This window comes from Chelonus insularis, unplaced genomic scaffold, assembly GCF_013357705.1.
Source record: "Chelonus insularis isolate UGA/USDA-ARS -01 unplaced genomic scaffold, ASM1335770v1 contig_16_pilon, whole genome shotgun sequence".
Lineage (NCBI taxonomy): Eukaryota > Metazoa > Arthropoda > Insecta > Hymenoptera > Braconidae > Chelonus > Chelonus insularis.
In genome coordinates, this window is record NW_023276409.1 from 206,416 (window position 1) to 228,710 (window position 22,295).

At 29.5% G+C, this 22,295-nt stretch overlaps 1 protein-coding gene across 5 annotated transcripts in view; it reads right to left on the reverse strand.

Annotated features, from left to right (window-relative positions):
- LOC118064220 (rap1 GTPase-activating protein 1-like) overlaps positions 1-22,295 on the reverse strand; it is an 80,574-nt gene that overhangs the window by 47,200 nt on the left and 11,079 nt on the right. For 2 of the 5 annotated variants that reach the window (XM_035078677.1, XM_035078676.1), the window contains exon 1: positions 15,992-16,627. The exons of 2 other annotated variants lie outside the window; for them this stretch is intronic. In XM_035078677.1, coding sequence (XP_034934568.1) covers positions 15,992-16,032 — 41 coding nt within the window. In that variant the 5' untranslated portion in view covers positions 16,033-16,627. Of the gene's footprint in view, positions 1-605; positions 818-15,991; positions 16,628-22,295 lie in introns of those variants that run through there. One more of the 5 variants, XM_035078675.1, reaches the window with a different exon arrangement.

A 22,295-nucleotide genomic window follows, 5' to 3' on the forward strand; every position in this document is an offset into this window, starting at 1 on the left:
CTTTCGGAAATTAAAAAAATTTCGGTCGATGAAGAATTGGCAATCTTGATAAAGTCTTGACGGATAAGAAATTGAGAAAACTATTAAGAAAAAAATTTACACATTGCAACACACTCAATTATTGATTTATAGTTAGTCAAGCTGTTTGTATGTATATTTAATAGTAGAATGTAAACCGAGAAAAACAACCATCCCACTTGATAAACTGGCGCCCGCGTTTTTTTTTCTTTTTTTTCATTTAATATTTTATTTAAACGTTCATTTATTAATCCACGTGAAGGTATCAAGCATAAAAATAATCATTGATTTAAGCACTCGCGATTTAACTATTAATTACATCGATTAATGTGATTAATGCTGTGACAGAAGAATCATTTACGAAATTTATAAAAATTTTCTGACAGCTTCTAGCTGATATATTGTTATTATTAATCAGAAATTTAATTTTTAATAAAATGATTTTAATATTACAAAAATAAATATTTAAATAGTTGTAATGGAATATTTTGTTGTTTGATCCTAGTGTAATTAAATTTCATTACTTTTGTTATTTATTAGACAAATAAAAATTAATTAAATATGTAATTGACATAAATCGTATTTACCGTTTTTTCGACAGGAGTGTATACGACTCCTTGGATGCAGTTCCAAGTCTCATTCGCATTTTACGGCAACGTTCAACACGTTTCCGTGCAATACCTCCCTCGAGAACAGGCATCCGAGTTGATAAATAGTCAATATTTCACCAAAATACACTTTTACCATTCGTTTCTTTTATTTCTTCAAATATAATCCAATCCAATAAATATTTCACCAAAACGTAACATGAATAATTCTCGACATAAATCTATCCATATAAAATTTTTTAATAACTTTATCAGTTAATTTAATAAATAAATAAATGAAATAAGTTGTTCAACAAGTATAAATAAAATTAAAATTTTTAATTGCACTTAACATTCCACTTGAAAACTTTTCATCATCAACTTATAAACTAATGAATTGTTTGACTGTTAATATTCATCATTTATTTATCAACTATTTCATCCAACACAATGTTAAGTTATCTCTGTCATGGAAAGAAATGAAACTGAATATATAAATTTGCAACATGAAGAGAGTAGTCACGAGATGTTGACATATATCAGAATATGAATGACGACACTTTTTTCCACTGACAATCAATTGATTAACTGCAGAGGTCACACGCGAGTGTACGAGTTGTCGTTCACAAGATGAATGGACGAATGAATGAAATGAAGGAAAAGGAATAATAGTGTAAATACGTAGGCGACACGATAAGTTTATAGAGAACAAACACGAGTCCGTGTATTTACGCAGACTGTCGGGACTGCTATGAACGTAACGTACGTCACTAGTTGGGTCTGAGGCGCCTGGAAGGGCATCATAGTGTCAGAGTAGTACACTAAGTAGTGGGGGACAGGGATGCGGAGTGGGATGCATAAGAAAGGGAATAGCATAATCCAATGCATCCCTCGTGAATTTTGACCCCACGCACTAGAGTTGCGAGAGAACTGCAGTCATTCAATAAAAGAAAAAAGATGAGACGATTTTTTAAAAGGAACACAAGAGTGAGAGGTTGAAGAAGGGGAATAAGAAGATCGTAGGCTGGGTGACAAGTTACTTCAGGCGACAGCAGCAATTATGTATCTTGTCTTATACTCGAGATAAATCGATGCAAATTTCTAACTGCTTTTTAAATTGTTTTATGAATATTTATATTTTATCAATTATTTGTTATTTATTTTTTTGGCCACTCTCCTGGATTAACTAATGAATGTCATTATTTTGATTGGCTCTTTATTCAACTATTGTCAGTGATGACTGAATGTATTTATTATTGTAATGTAATGTAATAGAGATAAAAAATCAGTGAGCAAAAAAAATGAAATGAAGAAAGATATTGAGATGGAATAAATTAGCCAAAGATTTTAAAGTTAAATGTTATTAATTACTTAATGTCGATTGGCCTTCAGAAAATTTTTTTTAATACTAATTAGAACATGTTATGATCTTGATTAATGAATTTTTGTTTGAAATTGTTTTTTGATTGCATTTATCACAATGAAACAATTATAAATAATAATATGAGTAGATCGATTTTAAAAATAATCGACGGGAGGTATGTTTTTTTGATAATTAAGATTTTCTCTTAATTATACTTCATAAATCATGATGGTTTGAATACGTTGATTATTAAATTTCGCAAAAATAATTAGCCATTAATTTCGAAATGCCATCAGTTTCAAGGTGATGAAGAACCATAAATTTAGATAAATAATAGTAATTACTTCAATTAAAATCGATTCCTGCACAAATTTATTACTAAGTAATAATAAATATCATATTAAAATACTGCAACAATAATTTTTAAATATAATTAACTATTCTTTATTAAATTTTTTATTAATCATAAAATTTCATGATTGAGAACTTCAAATAGATTTTAAAAAATAATTTAAATAATTTTATTATTGAAATTACGTTTATATTTTGATCATACCGAAATAATTTTATATTTTAATTTTTTAAACTAATTTTGTTTAAAATCAATTTATCGTCACCTTAAAACTAAAAATAAGAATTATTTTTATTAAGGTTGTAATTGAATTGTTATTCCTAAAATAAAAAATTTCATTGGATCCAAATGAAATATAAATAGAAAAACGTCTGTAGTCGATTCAACAGGTGAATAAAAGTTATATCGCAGTATACACCGTCAAGCTCACCATAATTGGATTTCGATAGAGTGACGGTGAAAGTGCAATAAGTCTCCTGATACGTGTAACATTATGGTTATGTTCTAGATGTAATGTGGTTATATTAGATTTGCTCGAAGCCTTTAAACTAATATTATTATTCACATTTAGTAGTAGTTTTGATCTCTATCCATCTTTGTCGAATATTTTTTTCCATTATAATTATCAAAGTAAATGTCCGTTCCTCTCATTATATACATGACCTCATCGTTGATTGATAACGACAGCGAAGAAAAAGTCATATGATTGCCTTAGGAGGTTTTATTGAACGTGTTCGCTAAAATCTATGCTACTTTATAATTCACAACAACACAAGTTAAAATATTTACGATTAAATTCGTGATATGCGCAATCGATTGCTATCTAACTGCCACTGTGAGTTTGAATACTTAATCACTGTTATCGGCAGTTTAATTTTTATCAGCTTGATCATTTGCTGGTTCAATAGACTGTTGAAAATGATTTGCAAAAATAACAGTCTAAAAAAAATTCTCAAAAATTTATCTCCATAAAGTATCTTGATAAAATAGGAATTTAATGCTTAAGACGTTAAAAGGGTGCGTATGAGCATTTTTATTGAAGAAAGCCATAAACTGTAGGGCAAAGTTCATTTCAGAGCAATATACTTGTTGAAAATTGAAAATAACACAGACCAAGAGAAATTTAACAAAAATTTTTTAGTCTGTTTAAAGATAAAAAGAAAATTGTTCCAACTTTTTATTCGGTCTGCGATTATTGCTGGGGATAATAAATTTGTTGCTGGTGGGGTTACATAAATGTGTGAAACGAGCACGTTAAAATAACAAAAAAAAAGAAAAAGGGGGCATATGGCTTTTTTGACAAAAAAATGTAGAAATTGTGAAAAAATAACACAATGATGATAATAATGTTGAAAAGGATAATGAAATAGGTGATTCATCGAAGAGTTTACATCAATGGAGAGTAATTTCTAGAACCGCGGATGCCGGCGATTGGGGAATTTAGTGTTGAGCGGGGTGAGTTGAGGGCTGATCCCCTCGTTATCGTTGTCACGAATGCGCTTGTCATCAGAATACGATGTTAAATATGAATTGTACATTCTATTTACTCTAGACTATGTCCAGTAACCCTTATCGAAATAATAAAATAATTTTGGCTCATCCATCCCTCCCCCTCTCTTAAGAGACTATAACTCATTCTCAAATGATTGTCGAGTTTCGATAAAAATTTAACGATTCAGTAAACATTTTCCTTCCTTTAATTAGGCTGACCAATGACAAACATCGTTAATAAAATATTGCCCGTATATTTGAGAATATTTCATGACCTTTAGCCAACTGTTTCTGTGACGAGAAAAATTTTCTCGTTTATTTATTAAGAAAGTCATCAGGTTAAGTCGTAAATAAAAACGTGAAATAAAAAAAAGATTGATGATAACAATAAAAGACATTTGGAAGTATACAAATAAATACTGGAATGTTTTTTTTTGTTTGTAGAATTAAATAGTAAATGATTTATCAAATTACTTTATCTAATTATTGAAAAAAAATACTTCCTAAAAAAACTTTATTGGAGTAATTTTGTATAAATTATAATCATCCAACAATTAGAAAAATAATTGAAAAAAATTATAAGAAATGATGAACTCAATTATTTATTAAGTTCATTGAACTTTATCAAATTTTCTGACGACAAATAAGTAAACCTTGAGAAAGTAAATCATTGAATATCAATAAAAAATTTTTTTAAATAAAAAATACTCATATTAGTCATTTCCTCAAAAAACACATTACTTTATCCAAGGGGTTTTTGAGATTTTATTATGAATAATTTCAAATATAGATTTTTTCTCGATAATGTTTTTCTTATGAAAATAACTCACTTTGAAATCGCTCTAAAGTGGAAAAACTCCCCTTCGTGCGCTATAAAAAATGTATTTTCAAGCTGAGAGATCGTAAAGTACAAATATACGTGATAGAATTTAATAAATCTCCAAGTAAATGTTTTTTCGAGTGAAGAGCATGGGAATAGTTTGGCTTTGGGGGATGCCGTTGTGATTTAAAGGTCGATGACGTTACTGAGTGTCCCTTCCCAACAATAGTATTGTTAAGTGTACACAAACTAATACCTATCTATGGCCTATCCATGACATGCGAAAACAGAAGTAGTTTTACGTAAGACAGACAAGGAAACAAAATAGTTCTCAAATTCTGAAACGAAAGCATATGTGCATGCTCGTAAACTAGACTTTACAATACAAGTTAAGTCCAGTTAACTACCTGCGGATTCATCAGATCAAGGTCTAGAGATCCATGAATTGGGTACGATACAGTTCATGGTAAAGCTGCAGGATATCTGTAAGTGGAGGAAAATTCAAGTTAGGGGATTTCGTGTGGCGATTTACAGACGATTATCCAATGAAATATATTGTTAAAGATTATAATGTAGAATTATCGATCACTGTTTAGAATGAATTGTATAAATGACTTGTTATATTATTTAATTCCGTGATTTAAAAGGTACATTCATATGCAAGAATGCATAAAGGAATTGATGAATAATGGCAAGAATTAACAGAGGAAAATAATTGTGGAATATTATTTCTGAAACTTGTCAAGTTAAGGAATAGACTCTATTATTACGTTTGATAATGTAAGGTAAAAGCATTTTTGGAAAAGGATAATAATCAAGGTATTGCATCCTGTTAACGACACTTACGTAGGCTTTGCCTCTACCACCTACTCTCAGACTCTTACTTATTCAACCCATTCACCAACTTTGTTCCGTTTGAATTAACTGAGTAAAGTTAAATTGTGCTCAAGACAAACTGAATACACAAGTAATTAATTGCATAGCATTGATTGCAGACTGCGGGGTGAATTTAATTTACTATTTTTTATGGATATTTATAATCGTCGAGTTATTCATACAATTATTATACTTGATTCTCACTTTAAGTATTCTTTTATTTTTATTATTTTTAGCAGAATTATTTATGACCTTATTTCGCCAATTTATTTCACACTTTGATTCTTCTGATAGGGGAAGGGTGGGCAAAGTGAAACACTCGAGAAAATGTACTAATTAATTAAAATAAATTTAAAAACACTTATTACACTTTTTGTTTATCAATTTTTCAATTCATTAATGCATAAAAATGCATTAAAATTTTTTAGTATAATGGATAATTTGTTGATTAAAATTTTTCCATGGAGTTCCATTTTACTCCTTCTTTCCCTAATTATTAATATTTATTAGTAAAAATGGTAGCAAAAAAATCAAGTTTTCTTTTAATGATTTCATTCAAAGGCTACTGTCCATTTGCAATTAACTATAAATTAGTAATCAAATTTCTTAACTTTTAAAGAGTAGAAATATTTATTTATTCAAAAAATAAAAAGAATTCTCGAAAAATGAATCAATCAATAAATATTCGGTTTTAGGGTGATTTCGGAATAATTGTTAGATTGAACAATTTGTTGTCAATTTTTTTTACATATTGATGTTATTGAATCGTACTGATTTTACTTTATAACAGCCAATGATTCATGAATATTGTTTTAAAAATTTTTTCAACCAATTTCTTTCAAAACAATTCGTAATGCGATATGCAAATTTCTTAAAAATCCGGAACAAAAAGAATTGGACACAGAATGTTATGTGATGTATGATGATGCAGATTTTAAAAAAGAGAATTGAATAAAAAAGGATTCGAACATGATGAGAGATTAAGAGGAAAAGGGTGTCCACTATTTTGCTACACTTTTTCCCTATCTCAACGGCTGGTTTGTGACGTCGTTTTGACAGTGCTTGACGAATCTGACGTAAACGTGACAGACCCTATCACGAGCTCTTTGTTGAATCTAAAATACGAAAGATAGTCAGCTTTCTGAGTAGTGGATGCAGAACAATTCAAATAACAGAAATATCGAGAAATATTATTTTATTTTAAAAACACACTGGTATCAATAAATCAAACTTTTTCATTTTATATCTAACCATATCTAACGCTAAGCCAATTAAGAAATTATTAAAAGAAGTTCAGACTGAAAAAAAAATAGTAAGTGAAGATTAAATACCTGCAGTGAGTGTAGATAAAATGAAAGGCAAATAAAACAAGAGCAACTGCCATCAAAAGAGCAAAAAAATACGTTTAAATGGGTGGAGCAGTAGAGGGATAGAAAAAACTGTGAGACAAAATCATGGGAATAATAGAAAATATATGAAGGGGTAGACAAACAGTAGAGAGACTAGTTGAGAACTACGAGGATGGGACTTCAGTATATCATATAGAATATAAAAACCTGCTATAAGAGGGGAAAAATGAGTGCAAACCTAATTTTACACTTTTTCATGGATGCACATTTTTATCCCTCGTATTAGTTGACGTTGGTGTGTTCTGCATCCCTCTAACTGTTTTTTTGACAATTGTTTTTCTTTAAAAATATGACCAACTGTTTCTCAATCAATTCTATATGACAATATATTCTGATTCTACTTTTTTTCATCCAACTTAAATACATGAAATAATAAATTTTAAATTGTGATTCTTTCATAATGGTTTTTGGAAAATTTCTGACATTTGAATTCATCTCAATTTAAAAGATATATTAATTTATTAAAATAATCATGTATTATACAGTAATTAAAAAAAGAATATATAATTCAGTAATTTACTAAGTTAATTGTGATAATAATTACATCATTATTATCAATCTTAATGCACAGAAGTACAAATTGAACAATGAAAAAAAAATATTAAAATGAGATAAAATAATTTTGCAGTAAGAAGAGGAATCTGCAATTCTCCATCAAAAAACGAAAAACTAGAGTAGCAGTTAAAAATATTCATGAAAGGGGATATGATTCATGTGACCAAACATCCGGAATAAGAATTCGTTTGAATGAAATAATTTTAGTATTATTTTTTGAAGTAAATACTATGTAGATATAAATAAAGATAAGACATTATTATATATATGACATAGTATAAATTAAATTTTATTTTTTGTAGTTTTATTTCATTTCATATTTTTTTATGAATGGTTCTCGTACTGTCTTACAATAACATTTCCTTTACTTTCTTTCTTATTAATTTACAGAGGAGTTAAGTATTATACTTTCGGGGGGTGTTATTACGAAGACATACTCATACTCAAGTCATTTGGGGGTCTTTATAGATATGTGACCCCAAGAAAACACATAATCGGTGCAGTCAATTACAGGAAACGGAAGTCAGCGTCCGTCAGGGGTCCTTCAGTATTCAATGAAAAAAGTCATTCTGAAGAAAGTTGATTTTTATGATAGTTGTGTCTTTATAAAACTTTTGGAGCATTTTACGCTTGCGGTTATGGTTATGCATGAGAGCACAGTCTTAACTCACTGCTTTCAATATATTTGTCACTCTAAGGTAAATGTCACGTTCTCGAGTGAATATTTTAATCAGAGTAAAAATTATAACGGAGACATTGAATAATTATCTTCATCATTACTTTAGATTTTGTTTTATAAAAGCTCTTTTTTTCAGTTGGAAACTTTGTAATAAATGATTTGAGAAGTTGAGTTAAACTAGAGATAAAGAAAATTTTCTTATCTATGATTTCTTAAAGGATTATTTTACAGGAAGTTTATTTAACCAAACTTGAAGAATATTCTTTTTATTTTTGGAGTCATTTTTATAATTCTCTCAACTATGTATGATGAATTTTAATTTTAAAATTCATTATATTTAATCAATACTATATTTTGCATGTTTTTTATTTTTTAGAAAATATTTTAATACTAAATAAATTATAAAGTAATTCTATTAACGAAGCAATTTATTAAACTTTAATTCTTTTTTATGTCTGGTTATTCGTTCAATAATTTTCGTCCAGATGTTGTTAAATTTTTGATATATGTCTAATATTTGAAGATGATTGTCAATTTTTCCAGCAAAGTTCAAAGTTTGCGATACAAATTACAAGTTAGCAACAAAATAATGAAATAAAAGCAAATTTATGCATCACTAAAAATCGATATCAATTCAAAAGTGCATTCTATTTATGACGACCATACGAATTAATATTCATGGACATAGCCAGAAGGTGTTTAAGTAGACAGTAAAATTGAAAATAAAAAAAAGGGGAATATTTTTTATAAGGTTATAATTAAGTAAGCTGTGTGAATAAAATGCTGAAAGTCTTGTATATATTTTATTGAGAATAAAAGTTATTCTAGACTGTCCAAGCATCATGCCAAGCTCGAAGACCATAAAGAGCATTCCCAGGTGCCTCGGTGGTCATTCGATTCCACCCGAAGGCGGTTGTTAGAAGGCGTGTACTGTTCTCTCTCTCTTTCGTTCTGTAGCATGTCCTGCGTCGTATTATGTGTATCTCTATCGTATAACATCTATCTGCAGTGCTCGGTCGAGGGTGTCATGAGATTATTGCTTGTACTCACGAGCACGTCGGGTCACTGGACACTTCATAGGTACAGCGTCATCCAAAGAAGACGCTTGGCAAATAGATGGAGGTATAAAATATACCAAGAGACATTGGCATCAACTCTTACGTTTATTTCTTCCTCATTCGTTGTCTCGACATCACGATCTTTCTAGTCCAACTTGATAGCTCGTCATTCAACTGTCTTTCAGCAACATTCATATTGCAAAATCATGACCTCATTGATGAGATTTCATTGACATGACTTAGCAAATTAACCAAAGGGCTCTTTCAATGCTTATGTCATTAAGAAATTAAACATCTTTTTTTCATTTCAAAAATTTTATTATAATCATTCTTACAAGTAATTTGGTGCAAGACTGTTTAATATAAAAAATGTTAATAATTTTGTTGAACTTTACAATGATGATTAATAATTTTTGAGGATTTCAAAATAATTATAATGATTGGTTTTAATTGAAACATTATTTATCAATGACATAAATCATTAATTCTCGAAGATCGTTCAAAATAAATTTGTAAAGAATCCTTTATAAAAAATGTAATTTAATTGCCAATTATTGTGGATATTTTATTGCTAAGAATTTTACAATGATTATCAATGCAGTGGCATTTGTTGAAAAAAAATTTGTCTGGTAATTTTTTAACTGCTTACATTGATTGCCCAAAAGAAGTCGTTAGTATGGTATTCCGCCAATTTATTTTTATGCATATCTCGTCTTTGAAAAATCTCTCAATTGAGTAAATTCTTGTTAGAGTGTTAAAATCTCGGTCAAGGGGATGAAACCGTTTCACTCGGTCTTTTTTTGAGCACCCAAGACTCCTGTGTAATAAGGTTGTGCCACTTTCCGGCGGATGTAGGACGCCCTTTTCCTTACTCACTTCTTTTCAATCCTTAAACTCACTGGTAATTAATATGCGGATGTTACCAGGTGCTCAAAGTTGCCAGTTAAAAACCGGAACTTTAGCAAACTTTGTCATTCAATCCTCCTCTTCATGTTCTTCACCCTATCCACTTGAGGATTAAATCATTTTTAATAAAATACCGTTTAATATTAATCACTTCATTAAGAGATAAATGATAGCTGGAATTAAATGGACATATCTGAATGTCTTAGAATTGAATGTTAAATACATATAGATATCTGTGAAGGTAGGTTCATTGATGATTCAGATTTCCGATAATCAGTATGAATTCCTTAAGGGAAAAGATTTTACAACGGATCTCTATCGAACCCGTCTCCAGCTCCTTACAACCACCATTTCTTGCTAGTAAAACTAGTAACGGTTCACACACCTCTCTGCACTACGTCTTGAATACGATGTAATGCGAGAGCTGAGACTTAGGGTCGGACATTGCCATGGCAAGAGGACGAAGAAGTGGGCGTGGATGAAAATATCGTTGAAGACTCCTTTGAAATCTTGTACACCGCTTATATACAACTCTGATTGTGAGTAAGGTACCACTGTATTTCTTATTCTCCTTCAATAAATATCTTCTTTCTCGAGCGATCGAGATTCTCCACCTTTACCGATCTTGTAAAACATATACGCCTTTGTAAATCCTTTTGCGTACAACAATATGACTTCTCTCAGATTTTTATATCTTTCGTAAAGTGTGGGAGAAAAATATTGTGGATCTTATGGCAGGAAGTGGTTGAGTTTCATGAAGCTACTTCAGAAGGAAATAAATATCCGGATGGTTAATACTTTGGTCACTTTTTTCTACTTTTCTTCTCAGTTACATTTTTTTTAGTCTTGTAGTAAAATAAAATGACATGATTTTTATTGATTGAGCCAATTACTTCACTTCTACATTCCATTAAACATTTCCTTTTTCTTTAAAGAGTTTTAATTTAACAATAACCATCTAATTTTTCATAATTATATCCATTATTGTACTTCATGTTTAAACTATTCATTTTCTCACTTTTCTTCAGAAAAACTCTTTCTCAACCTTCTTCATCTTTAATTGAAAGTTTCAGCTAACAAAGATTGTTTCTTTTATAATTTTAAATAGTCATTTTATTTTTTATAGAAATATCACTTTTTGAACTATTAATAACGTTTTTAGTATACTTTTATTTTAGTAAATCAACCTTTTTAATTATTGATCTATTCTTTAAGAATTTCTCTTCCTGTACAAGAATTTCATTTAGAAAATCCATTTATTTAACTGAAGAATTTGTTTTTATCTTTCAATTTTTCATTTGTAATGTTATCCATTTGCATAAAAAGGATTTTAATTAAAGCATTTTCCAATTAATTATCCATGCAATGCTAAGTCAATAAACTTAGTTAAAAAATTATTACTCCTTTGAGATAACATTAAAGGAAAAGGTAGGATTATGGGTCAATTTTTATTTTTATTTAATTACATTTTACTTTGTTAAATTATAATTAATAGTCACTTTTCGAAGTTTCTGTTCAATGAAGGGAATAATTAATTTTGTTAGTTAATTATCAAATAATTCATTAATCCATCAGTATTTTATAAAATAACATCATGTCAATTTCAATCAATTTTATTTTTTCTTTAAATCAATTTATTCAAAGCGACATAAACATCATTGAATGTAAAAAAAATATCACAGTTTAACATTCATTAATACTAACTTTCTACATCAGTGTAATTGACAATTCATTCAACAGGAAATTTCGATGCATATAACATACGTATTTATTTATAGAAAACTGTAATTTTCAATGTCTCGGGCATCAAATACTGATAGGAGAAAATTTATTTATGATAGTGTTTATCACAGTGTACAGAAAAAAATTCCCCAGAAATTGATCATGTGTAAGATAAAACGGAAGTAGGTAATTCCAAAATGATTTGTTTTCACATTAACGATTCATGCAGATTTGTATAGAATTAAAATTAATTGCAAGATGAAGAATGAAGATTGAGAGATAGAAGTGTGTGGGAGTAAAGTGGGTGGTGTTTTAGTATAAGTCATTCTTCATAATTTCTCATAAAAATGTCTTCTTTTTACTTTTATATCATTCGTTTATACTTCTCTCTAAGGAGATATAAATTTTATTGCTTTATTACATTGTATTTATATCGATAATATCGATTGGATATTGTATGAAGCTAAAGTTGAGGGGCAATCGTGACTTGGACTTTCAAATGAGAGAAAGTTTTCAAATTGTTATACATATATCTATTCAATAGAACACATTATGTTATTTATGTATTCAGACTTTTTCCCGGGAGCATTGATGATGCGTTTGAAACACATTAGGAATTCAATTAGACTCACATCTTTGTCGAATGACAATGAACTCGTTGGAGATTCAGACGTAAGGATGAGAAGATATCCTAGATAGCATCATGAAAAAAAAAACTTTTCTCAAGTGAAAACATACGTTTCTCTTTGATATGTCATTCTGATGTTGATTTAAATTTATTATTTGTTAAGGAATTGGAATAAAGTTGAATATAATTGTTAGATATTTGTTTGAAGAGCGGATAAATAGTATGACAAGTGGAAAAAATAAATAGAGTTGGAAAGTTATAAAGTAGCAAAGTTTATGAAAAAGATATTAAACATTTGTTGGACTATTAATTTTATCTTGGAGAGTCTAGTTCATTGGTATAGTAGTTAATGAATCACCGTTTATTTGAAGTAATGTGAATTTAATTTATACTGATATTTATGTGAATGTCGTCACAGTTCAATGATTACTTTCTTTGCAATAATTGGTATGGAATGCAATTTAAAATCATAAATTAAAATAAATAAATTCAAAGTAAAACAATTTTCGAAATTAAAATTACAATTAAAAATAGTTTAAATTCTTTCCAAGAAACCATTAAATAAAATAAAAACAATTAATTGCAAATATTACAGTTTAATCCAGATGAATATGATCTCTTACCCAGAATTCGGTTTGAGAACAAAATTAAACCCGAAATGACTATAAACGCATGATTGCTAATTGCATGAAACGAGATTTGGCCTGATTCAGTAAAATTGATTTCCAAAAAAGTTGAATGACACATTGAAGAGTGACTCAATCGAATTGGTTGGTACATTTGTGCTGACGTTTGGTCTGATGACCAGAAAAAAATTTCACTTGGCAAAACGACGCGGCCTCGTTTAGAGTCTACAGGGACGATTCGTTCACATTCCAACAGTGAATATAACATAAGAGAATCCACCGGCTCAGTTTCCATAATGACTTTTTTTACGTTTTTAAATGGTGAAACAAGCTATATACTAGGGATTACAGTGATGAGGAAAATTCTTCACCTCAAATAGAACCATTTACGTTTTGGTTTCTGATTAGAAACATTTTAACCATGCAGTTAAACAAGTGTCGCCTTATCACGGTTGACAAGACACCATTTGTCTTACAATCATCGGAAAAACATGATAGAAGAACACTTATTACACGACTGAAATATTTATTATTCTACTTAGCAGGAAAAAATAGATAAATTTAAATAAAAATTAAGCTCTTCATTAAATACTTTAGAGTAGTTTAGCATCAATTGATCAACAGCAACCTTTTGATCAAAATATTACCACAGTCAGTCCTTGATCAATCATTAATTTAAATTTAACATTTGATTTTTTAAATAATTAATAAGAATTTTTGAACAGTTTTGCAATTGGAAAATTCAATTACAATTTCTGTGTTCAATTATGATTGAATTCTAGAGTAAATTCCAAAATAATCATAACAACAAAACATCCCAGGCATGTTTAATTTCTACAACTAATTAAGTAAATTTAATTATTGATGATTTGATGAAAATAGCTAACAACAAGTTATTAATATTTCATTTCATTTTCATTTATCAAACAATAAATGGTGAGGATATTTTTTCTCCAATAAAAGCATAGATTATCTGAATAAAAACTATCCGCTATAGTGATTGTATCGTTTAGTCTTTCATAGAGAAAGGTTTCGCAATAGTCAATATGTAATAAATCACATCTACAGTGTGAAAAGTATCGAACAATGACCCATTATTATTAGTGTCAAATATCGAAAACTTGACGAGAGCTGTCTGAACTCAATGTTATATAAACCTTATTAGCCAAACAAAATAATAATTGGTTCATGATTCGTATTCTAAGCTTTACATTTTATCGTAAGTAATTTTATATCCAAAATAATCGATTGAATTTATCTAATGGCACAATTTGTAAATGAATAGTGAGTAATTCATTTCATGTTCTATCAACATTATTCTGTCGGAATATGATTCATTTAATATGTCTGTATACACATCAACTTTATTCTTCAAAATAAAAAGATTTTGTTGGCTAAAACAAAAGGGTTTGTTAGATAAAATTCATGAGTTAAAACTAGCAGAACCCTCCGCTATAATCTTTCATTTCCCCTTGAAAGTTATTCAGCAAAAACTGTAATGATTTTTACATTATGAACCTGATAATTAAAAGGGTTAATGAAATGATTAATTGTTGAATTAAAAATAAATAATTGTTTCATGCTTATTAAGTATGACAAGGATAATTGATTAAAATCATAAATAATGTTTTTAGGGAAATGAGCTTTATCAGTGGTATAAAACAAAAGCTGTTTGAAAAAATATTGTTCTACATTATTTATCAAGACAAAACCTAAATCATGCATAAGTGGCTTTTAAAGAAGTACTTTACTCTTAAGTTCTTGGCCCAAGTGTTCTCTTTGATATCTTATCAACGTAAAGCAAAAGTAATTGAATTCATAGTGTGGTCTCAACCGGTGAATAAAGAGACTTTACATAAAATAAAATACATTCTTGACACTATACATACAAATCTTATCAAATAATACTCTTTTGCCATTTCATTTCTCTTTTCGTACATTTTTTCAGCATTAAATTACTGTAATTTGATCTCTTAAGTCGAATAATATGCCTAAGACACCATTGAAAATTTTTTCTGCAATATTTCTTCATTATCAAGTCTCCTTATATGCATATGTATAACAACCTAATGAGACTATCCGATCGAAAGTGCATATCAATAAGTCGTAAACTTGCTAGTGCTTATATGCGTCTGATCTTATACGATATTATAGACGAGACTCCGTCAATGATACGTCTACTTCCCAATGAATAATTTCAAATTATAGACTCAGCCACATCTAATTCAAGTAGTGAAAACGATACCTAACAATTCACATGTCAAGCAAGAGTTGTTTATAAAATTGATAAAATTATTACGCTTATCAATTTCACTTAGGTAAAAAAAGAGAATGTTTATTAAAAAATTATCTTTCAAAAACAACTCTAAATAAACAAACATTTTAACTGATAAAAAACTATAATAAAGTACAGAGATAAACAATTATTGCAAAAAAAAAAATTTGCTGAATAAAAATTACTTTTATTTCAAGAATCCCTAGACGAGTAAAATTTATGTACATTTGATAGATTAAACGGAAACGAAAATTAAAATATTTATCAACTTACTAGAAACATTAAATTCAATTGCACGATAAAAAGCAAATATGTTAAATTTATACATTTAACTCTCAACTAATCAAGATATAAAAATAATTAACAACACTTTGAATAAATCTCTGTTAATTCTAATTCAAAACCCGTTATGAAGTCAACAGAATTAAAATACTCATCAGCATTGGATTCAAGCAAAAAGTTCACACATATCTCCATAAAAAGTGTAATGATAATAAATAATAATTTACATCAATATTAATAATAATAATGAAATGGGAGAAAAAGTTTTACATTAAATTAATTGACCATGTGAAGGATCAGATATATTTAACGATCACAAAAAAAGTGCTTTCAATAAAACTTACCCAGAGCCGGCAATATAATCCAGCATAGTAATCTTCAGCATGATTATACTCAATGATAGATAAAAAAAACACTTTAATAAGAAATGTCTTCGTTAAGGTTAGAAAATGTTTTTCACTTGACTTGACAAGCAGTTCTTGTAACCTATCATAGATCAGTAACCGTTGCCGCTACTGCAATCGATCTCTATTTGTGTCCCGATAGTTTTATTAACGATCAATTCCTCCCTCTTGAATACAGAAACACATGAATCCAACGAGGACCAGCAATTACCTGTCGATATCGAAATCCCGTTATCATCATCCATGGCAAATGACGCACTGGCCCATGACCAGATCATACCAGGGAGTGTTCAACCCCTGATATGACGGATAATAATCAGAGCCTATCAATTCTCTAAATGCTCTTCAAGCTGATCCAATATCTACTACTACAAATCGATTTTATTTATTCACTTGACAATTTTCCAAACCACTTTCAAACAATATTTATTAATGATTAGAATGAGAAAGAATGTTTTTGCAAGTAATTTCTGGAAGTGATTGGTTGGTATCAAAAAGTCTTTGATGACCGGTACAGTGAAGAACATATGAAGCAGCGATATGTCAACGCGTTAGAGTATACCGAAGGACTGTTTTAATGCTCTTGTCCATTGCATTGCCAGTGGCACAAACTCCCTCCAATCGCTCAGTCTCTTGCTCACTCATGCTCTTCAAGTCTATATGTATTATATCCCTCCTCCCTCGCACTTGAGAGTCGCGAACCAAGCACCAGAATACCCGTAGTGGGGTTATATATGCATGAGACATTGTTGCATGAATACGTGCAGCCATCCACTAGAGAGGTAAAATCATTGGAACTGGAGCATTCGAAAAATCACCCACCGATTTCAGATAGAGTAACTCGCGTAGACATGATTTTTATGGAAAAACACCTGAGGAAAAAACGACATAGAATAATGGGGAAGACACTCAATGGCCTGAAGGGACACTACGGCAAATCGACTCGCTTTTGATCGACCTCAATTTGTGTCGATCAGACTCCGTTGCGTGAAGTCATGTTCTTCTTTTTGCTAATTTTTTTTCATTCTTTCATTAATGAGCGAGATCCATTTGGAATTTGCATGTAATCGAACGACTTCAGGATATTTTTTTAGGATCAAATCATCCTCAAATTATTAGCATTTTTTGTAAAAAAAGATGCTCCTTCGTCGTTGAAGTTCTTATAAATTAGTGCTTTTCACATCGAACGATCGAGATTCAGTATTTAATTTACATGCTGTGAGGTAATGTATATTTTTGATGTATACATTTTTTGGAATATCAAAAAAATATTTGGCTTGAACAAAAAATCTTTTTTATCGACGCACAAGATCCCTAACAGCTTTAGAGAGTAATTAGTCAGTGATTTACAGGATAAACTGTACAGTTAACAACCTTCCTACAATTATTGGCATGTTCAATATAAAGTCAATTAATTAAAATGGAAGACTACGAGTGCTAATACTTGTTCTCAACGTGACAGTCATTTTATAGTTTACCTCACAGTTTTCAGACTTAAATGAGTCGAAATAATTTAGAGAAATTAGTTGTACAATTTAATCTTAATTTAATTAAAAAGACTTTAGTATACCGAAAGAAATATTTTGCTTCTGTAACAGCCTCATTTCTAAAGTGATTATTGAGAAAATATGCACTCAACGAATTTTTAGATTCTTCGAAAAGATTTTTATATTAGAGATAAACTTGAAAAAGAAAACCAAAACAACCATATCTTGAATATGGTAGTAATTATTGCTAATAACTTTTTTCAAATAATGATTGTTAGAACAAAATTATTTTCATTCATAAATGTCCACTTTGTTACAACTGCAAACTGATCTTTTCCCATCAACACATTTTCTTTATTAAGCTATTCGAAGTTAAAATTTTTGTAGAAAAGTTTAAAATTAACTTAATGAAAATTGTTTCAAAACATTATTTGAATTTTTGATGCGAGAACTAATGAAACAAATTCTTCAAGATATGATTCAAAATAATTCTCACTTTTCAAATAATATCATTCTAATTTTATTCACCGATGAGATTCAAATTGAACTACTCGAGAAGAAACTAGTAAATTTTTTAAATGATTTAAAAGCATTTTCAAAGAAAAATTATATAACTTGCTAAAGCTATTGAAACTTGTTTTGAATTTACTTTGATTACATTCGTAAAATTGTAATTAGATGAACACATTTTTTGTTTAAATTGACTTCTGTCTAGATCATTAAGCTCATTGAAGCTTAACATGATCTTGTTGGGTTATCACGTACCATGAGATCCCTGAATTACCCTTGAATAATGGATGCTGCAATTTCGAGTAGTCCTATGGAATCTCGTTGAGCATAGCTCAACAGGGTTGAGAGGATTTCAGATTTTCTAGTGGGGTACTATTACACTTAATTGTAGAAATTAGTGGGATGAATACTCAAATAGGGTATTTTAATCTTTCAAATGGATCTCCAAATGTTCCTGATTCAAAATTAAAAAATTCTTTTCACTAGTCCTATGAATCTGTCTACGTTGCTGTTTGTAAATTTTTAGTTGAATGATTGTGTCAATCACAACTCGACCACAATAAAAATGTTTCATCTCTTTGATGCTATTCTACCTTTTCTAACATAAAAATAACGATTGACTGGAGTAAGAATGTAATTCCAGTTTATGGTTGATGAAAAATTGAAAAAAATTTTTCAGTTATTAGAACTGACTATTTGTGGTGGCTTGTTTTAAAAACATATGTATATCATTTGTTCCTATTAAAATAAAAATAGTGGATAACTTATTCTATTATTCTTATTTTTTGAATTAAAAAGACACCTTGATTCATTCTTCATTGTCACTAAAGTGACAGATAATAATTAGTTAAAAAAAAAGACAAAAATATATCTATTAAATGGAAGTTAATTACAAAAAAAGATCAAATATTTAAGTATAATAAAAGAATAATTTGAAAGATGTCAGAATTTTTTTATCAAAATTATTATTTCTTCAAAATGAAACCATGAATCATTCTCACTTCTTCAAAATCTCCATATGTATACAATAATTTTCCAGAACAAAAGAACAAAAATAAATGATCATTCATTTTATCCTTACATCATTTTTCCCTCCGTTCTGTTTCTACAACCTTTACGTATTAGAAGAAAAGAAGATTCGTTTGTTCAGTGCCTCCACGTTTCGCATAGAAGGTATTTATCTTCTGATAAAGACTCACTATCTTCTATTCCAAGTCTCACTTCGGTTACTTTTATGTTTTTATCATACTACTTATTTCTCTCTTTGTATAATCTAGAAAACGAGTATATTCTTGATGAAGAAACTTCCGCATAACAAATTCAGTAAATTCCTTGAAGATGATTTATGTCAATAATAAATATCGTTTAAAGTTTCGTTCTCGATCAAATTCTCGAGCAAACTTTCATGTTTTCTTGAAACAATATCAGCAGATAAAACACTCCAATATTTTCTCACTTTATTACATTACTTACAAGTAACTTTGATGCTTTTTCATTTTCATTCTACGACGATGAAACAATGAAAAAACTTTGGTAGCACAGAAGAATAGAAGATATAAGTCACACAAAAGAAAAAGAATAAGAAGCCAATGAAAATAATGTTTTCCATTTCAGAAAGAAACACATTTAAAGGGTTTCTTGATTTTTTTTATTGCAATTACAAACGTGATGTGGCCTCTTGTTGCCTCCTCCACTTAGTTTCCACCTCGCATGCCTTGCCCTCGTGCCTCGTCGTGGATTGTTATGTAGTACATTGGCTGCACACATAAACAGGTAAGACGACCATAGTATAATCCCTGGAGCTCACGATCTGAGAAGCAAGATATGGGGATTCTGGGGGTCTCCTTCACTACACCGCGATCTCTCGCAAGTGAAGATCGTGCCTCTGGTGATGAAGAGAGAGGAGAATATTTTAGAAGGAAGAAGGATGTTCAACATAGGCTGCTTCTGGAGGACAATCTCCTTCATCATCCACTCAATTCTCCTTCCAGCATTGTTGAAAGTTAATCTCAGTATTTCGACGCCACTGCAACGAGCATCTGAGAGTCCATATTACCAACCACAGGAGCCCGAGATAGATCGATCTCTCAATGCATCAACTAAGGTATTGATTTACTCGCTTCCAAAGGAACTTTATTTACGACTTGAGGCCACGAGAGGTCTTTGCTTACTAAGATTGATTTTTGAGTAGTCTTTGACGATGGTCATCTTCCTGTGGAAATTTTTATCAAATCCATGTAACCCAAACATATAAATCAAGTAATAGGAATCTTTGCGAGGGAAACTCTGAATTATCCATAGATTTGCAAATCTCCCGAGTTTGCATCTCATGAATAACTTTCCGCGAGAAAATCTTTCAGGAAAACTACATTTCCTTCACGCTTCCTGCTTCTTCTTCTTCCTTTTTTTTCTGTGAAGCAGAGAAAAAACTGTCAAGACAAATTGATAGAATTACCAGTCATTTTTTTCCTCATCTGCTTGGTATCTTCATCATGATCAAGCTTCAGAGCGTCTCGCACGTGCGCTGTCTCATTGTATAAATTAGTAGAACGGATTGTTGATAAAAATCAATGGATGCTAATCGATCATCTGATGAATTGTCAATAGTTTCATATTCGTTTTACTCCCTTTTATATTATTCTCCTTCATCAGTTGTCTAGATTGCATTCTCTCAATCAATGTGTCATGTCATTCCCCGCTTTATCGCAATCTACCGTATCACCAAGTGATCTCCCTCCATAAAGTGTCAAAAACATTACGACATGCTATTTGACACACTCATTTTATGTCTTTCAAATATTGCAAAAGGTCATCAAAAACAAAATTTTTAAAAACTTTTCAACTTTGAAACATCATTCAGATGACCTTTGAACTATGACTAGCATCATAAAAAAAATTTAATAGTTTAAAATTTTCATTTATAAAGTAAAAACGTGCATTTAAAAAGTAAAATAACAATGAAAAATATTTAATGCATCTAACGGGAAACTTTTTATTTCATTTGCAATTAAAATGAAAAACATATATGAAAAAATTAATGGTGAAAAAGAAAATAAAATATCCTCGTAAATCCTGACAAATCAATTAACAGCTTCAGAAGAAGGTCAGAGGGGTTATAAGCTTAAATCTGATCCTAACACAAGTCAGTTATGAGCAAAATAACATTTTTCATCTTGTTCAAATGTAAAATATTTTTTATGAACATGCTTTTTTCCCTAAAACAAATAAAAAAATGCTAATAAAAAAATATCAATCCAAAACTATCTAAAAAAAATTAAGACTTTTGATTAAAATGGTTAGATTCATTTTTAGATCATTAAATAAAGGATGTTATTTTAATTTAATCAATTCGTCCAATAACAATTTCACTATACACAAAATTTTTCTTCCAAAGAACAAATAGAATTTTCTATAAAATTTCAGTATTTCTTATTTGGAAAGAAATTGAATAAAGAATCATCAAAGGCTGTTCTGAGTCTAGAAAAACATGAATAAATTGGAAAAAGATATGGATCTTAACAGAGAGTTGATGTACAAAAAATTGAAATGTATTCGTTTTTCTTTTCAACGTTGCAATTTTTTTATCCGAAGAAATTTTCTAAAAATTTTTTGGTATCGAGATATCTTTTTCTGCATTTTACAAATAAAGAAAAAATAATTTAAGAGAAATCTAGAGTGAACCAAAAAATTTACGATAAAAACAAAAATAGGAAGATTCATTTACAGAAATATCTGGAATAGTAAATCCTAAAAAACATGTTTGTTTTGTAAAGATATAAGGGATCAGAAACATTTTAAGGATCAAAGGTGTTGCCGTGATCACTTACATACGTGGACCATCTTTGCACTTAGTTCACCTATTCCCGATTAACATTCTTCTTACTCACGAATCCGCGTGCAGATCGTGTTTCTGATAGTCAATAAAAAACACAAATACTTTGGCAAAAAAATTCTTAACAATAATAATAAAAAGATTCCAAGTTTTCCATGGATCTCTGCTAATCGATTATGTTTTCTTTGAAACTATACTGACTTTAATCTACTTCGAATTGTATTTCCAAGCAGAAAATTTTTTTTAATATCCGCAAAAAGATTAGTTGCAGACGACAGTTTTTAAAATTGCATTAAATTTCATTTCCTAATAATAAAAAAAATCAATAACTTTCCGATAGATACTTATCATTTGAGTAAAATAAAATATGTTATAAAAAAAAAGAAATCAAGTGAAACATATATTTTTATAAATT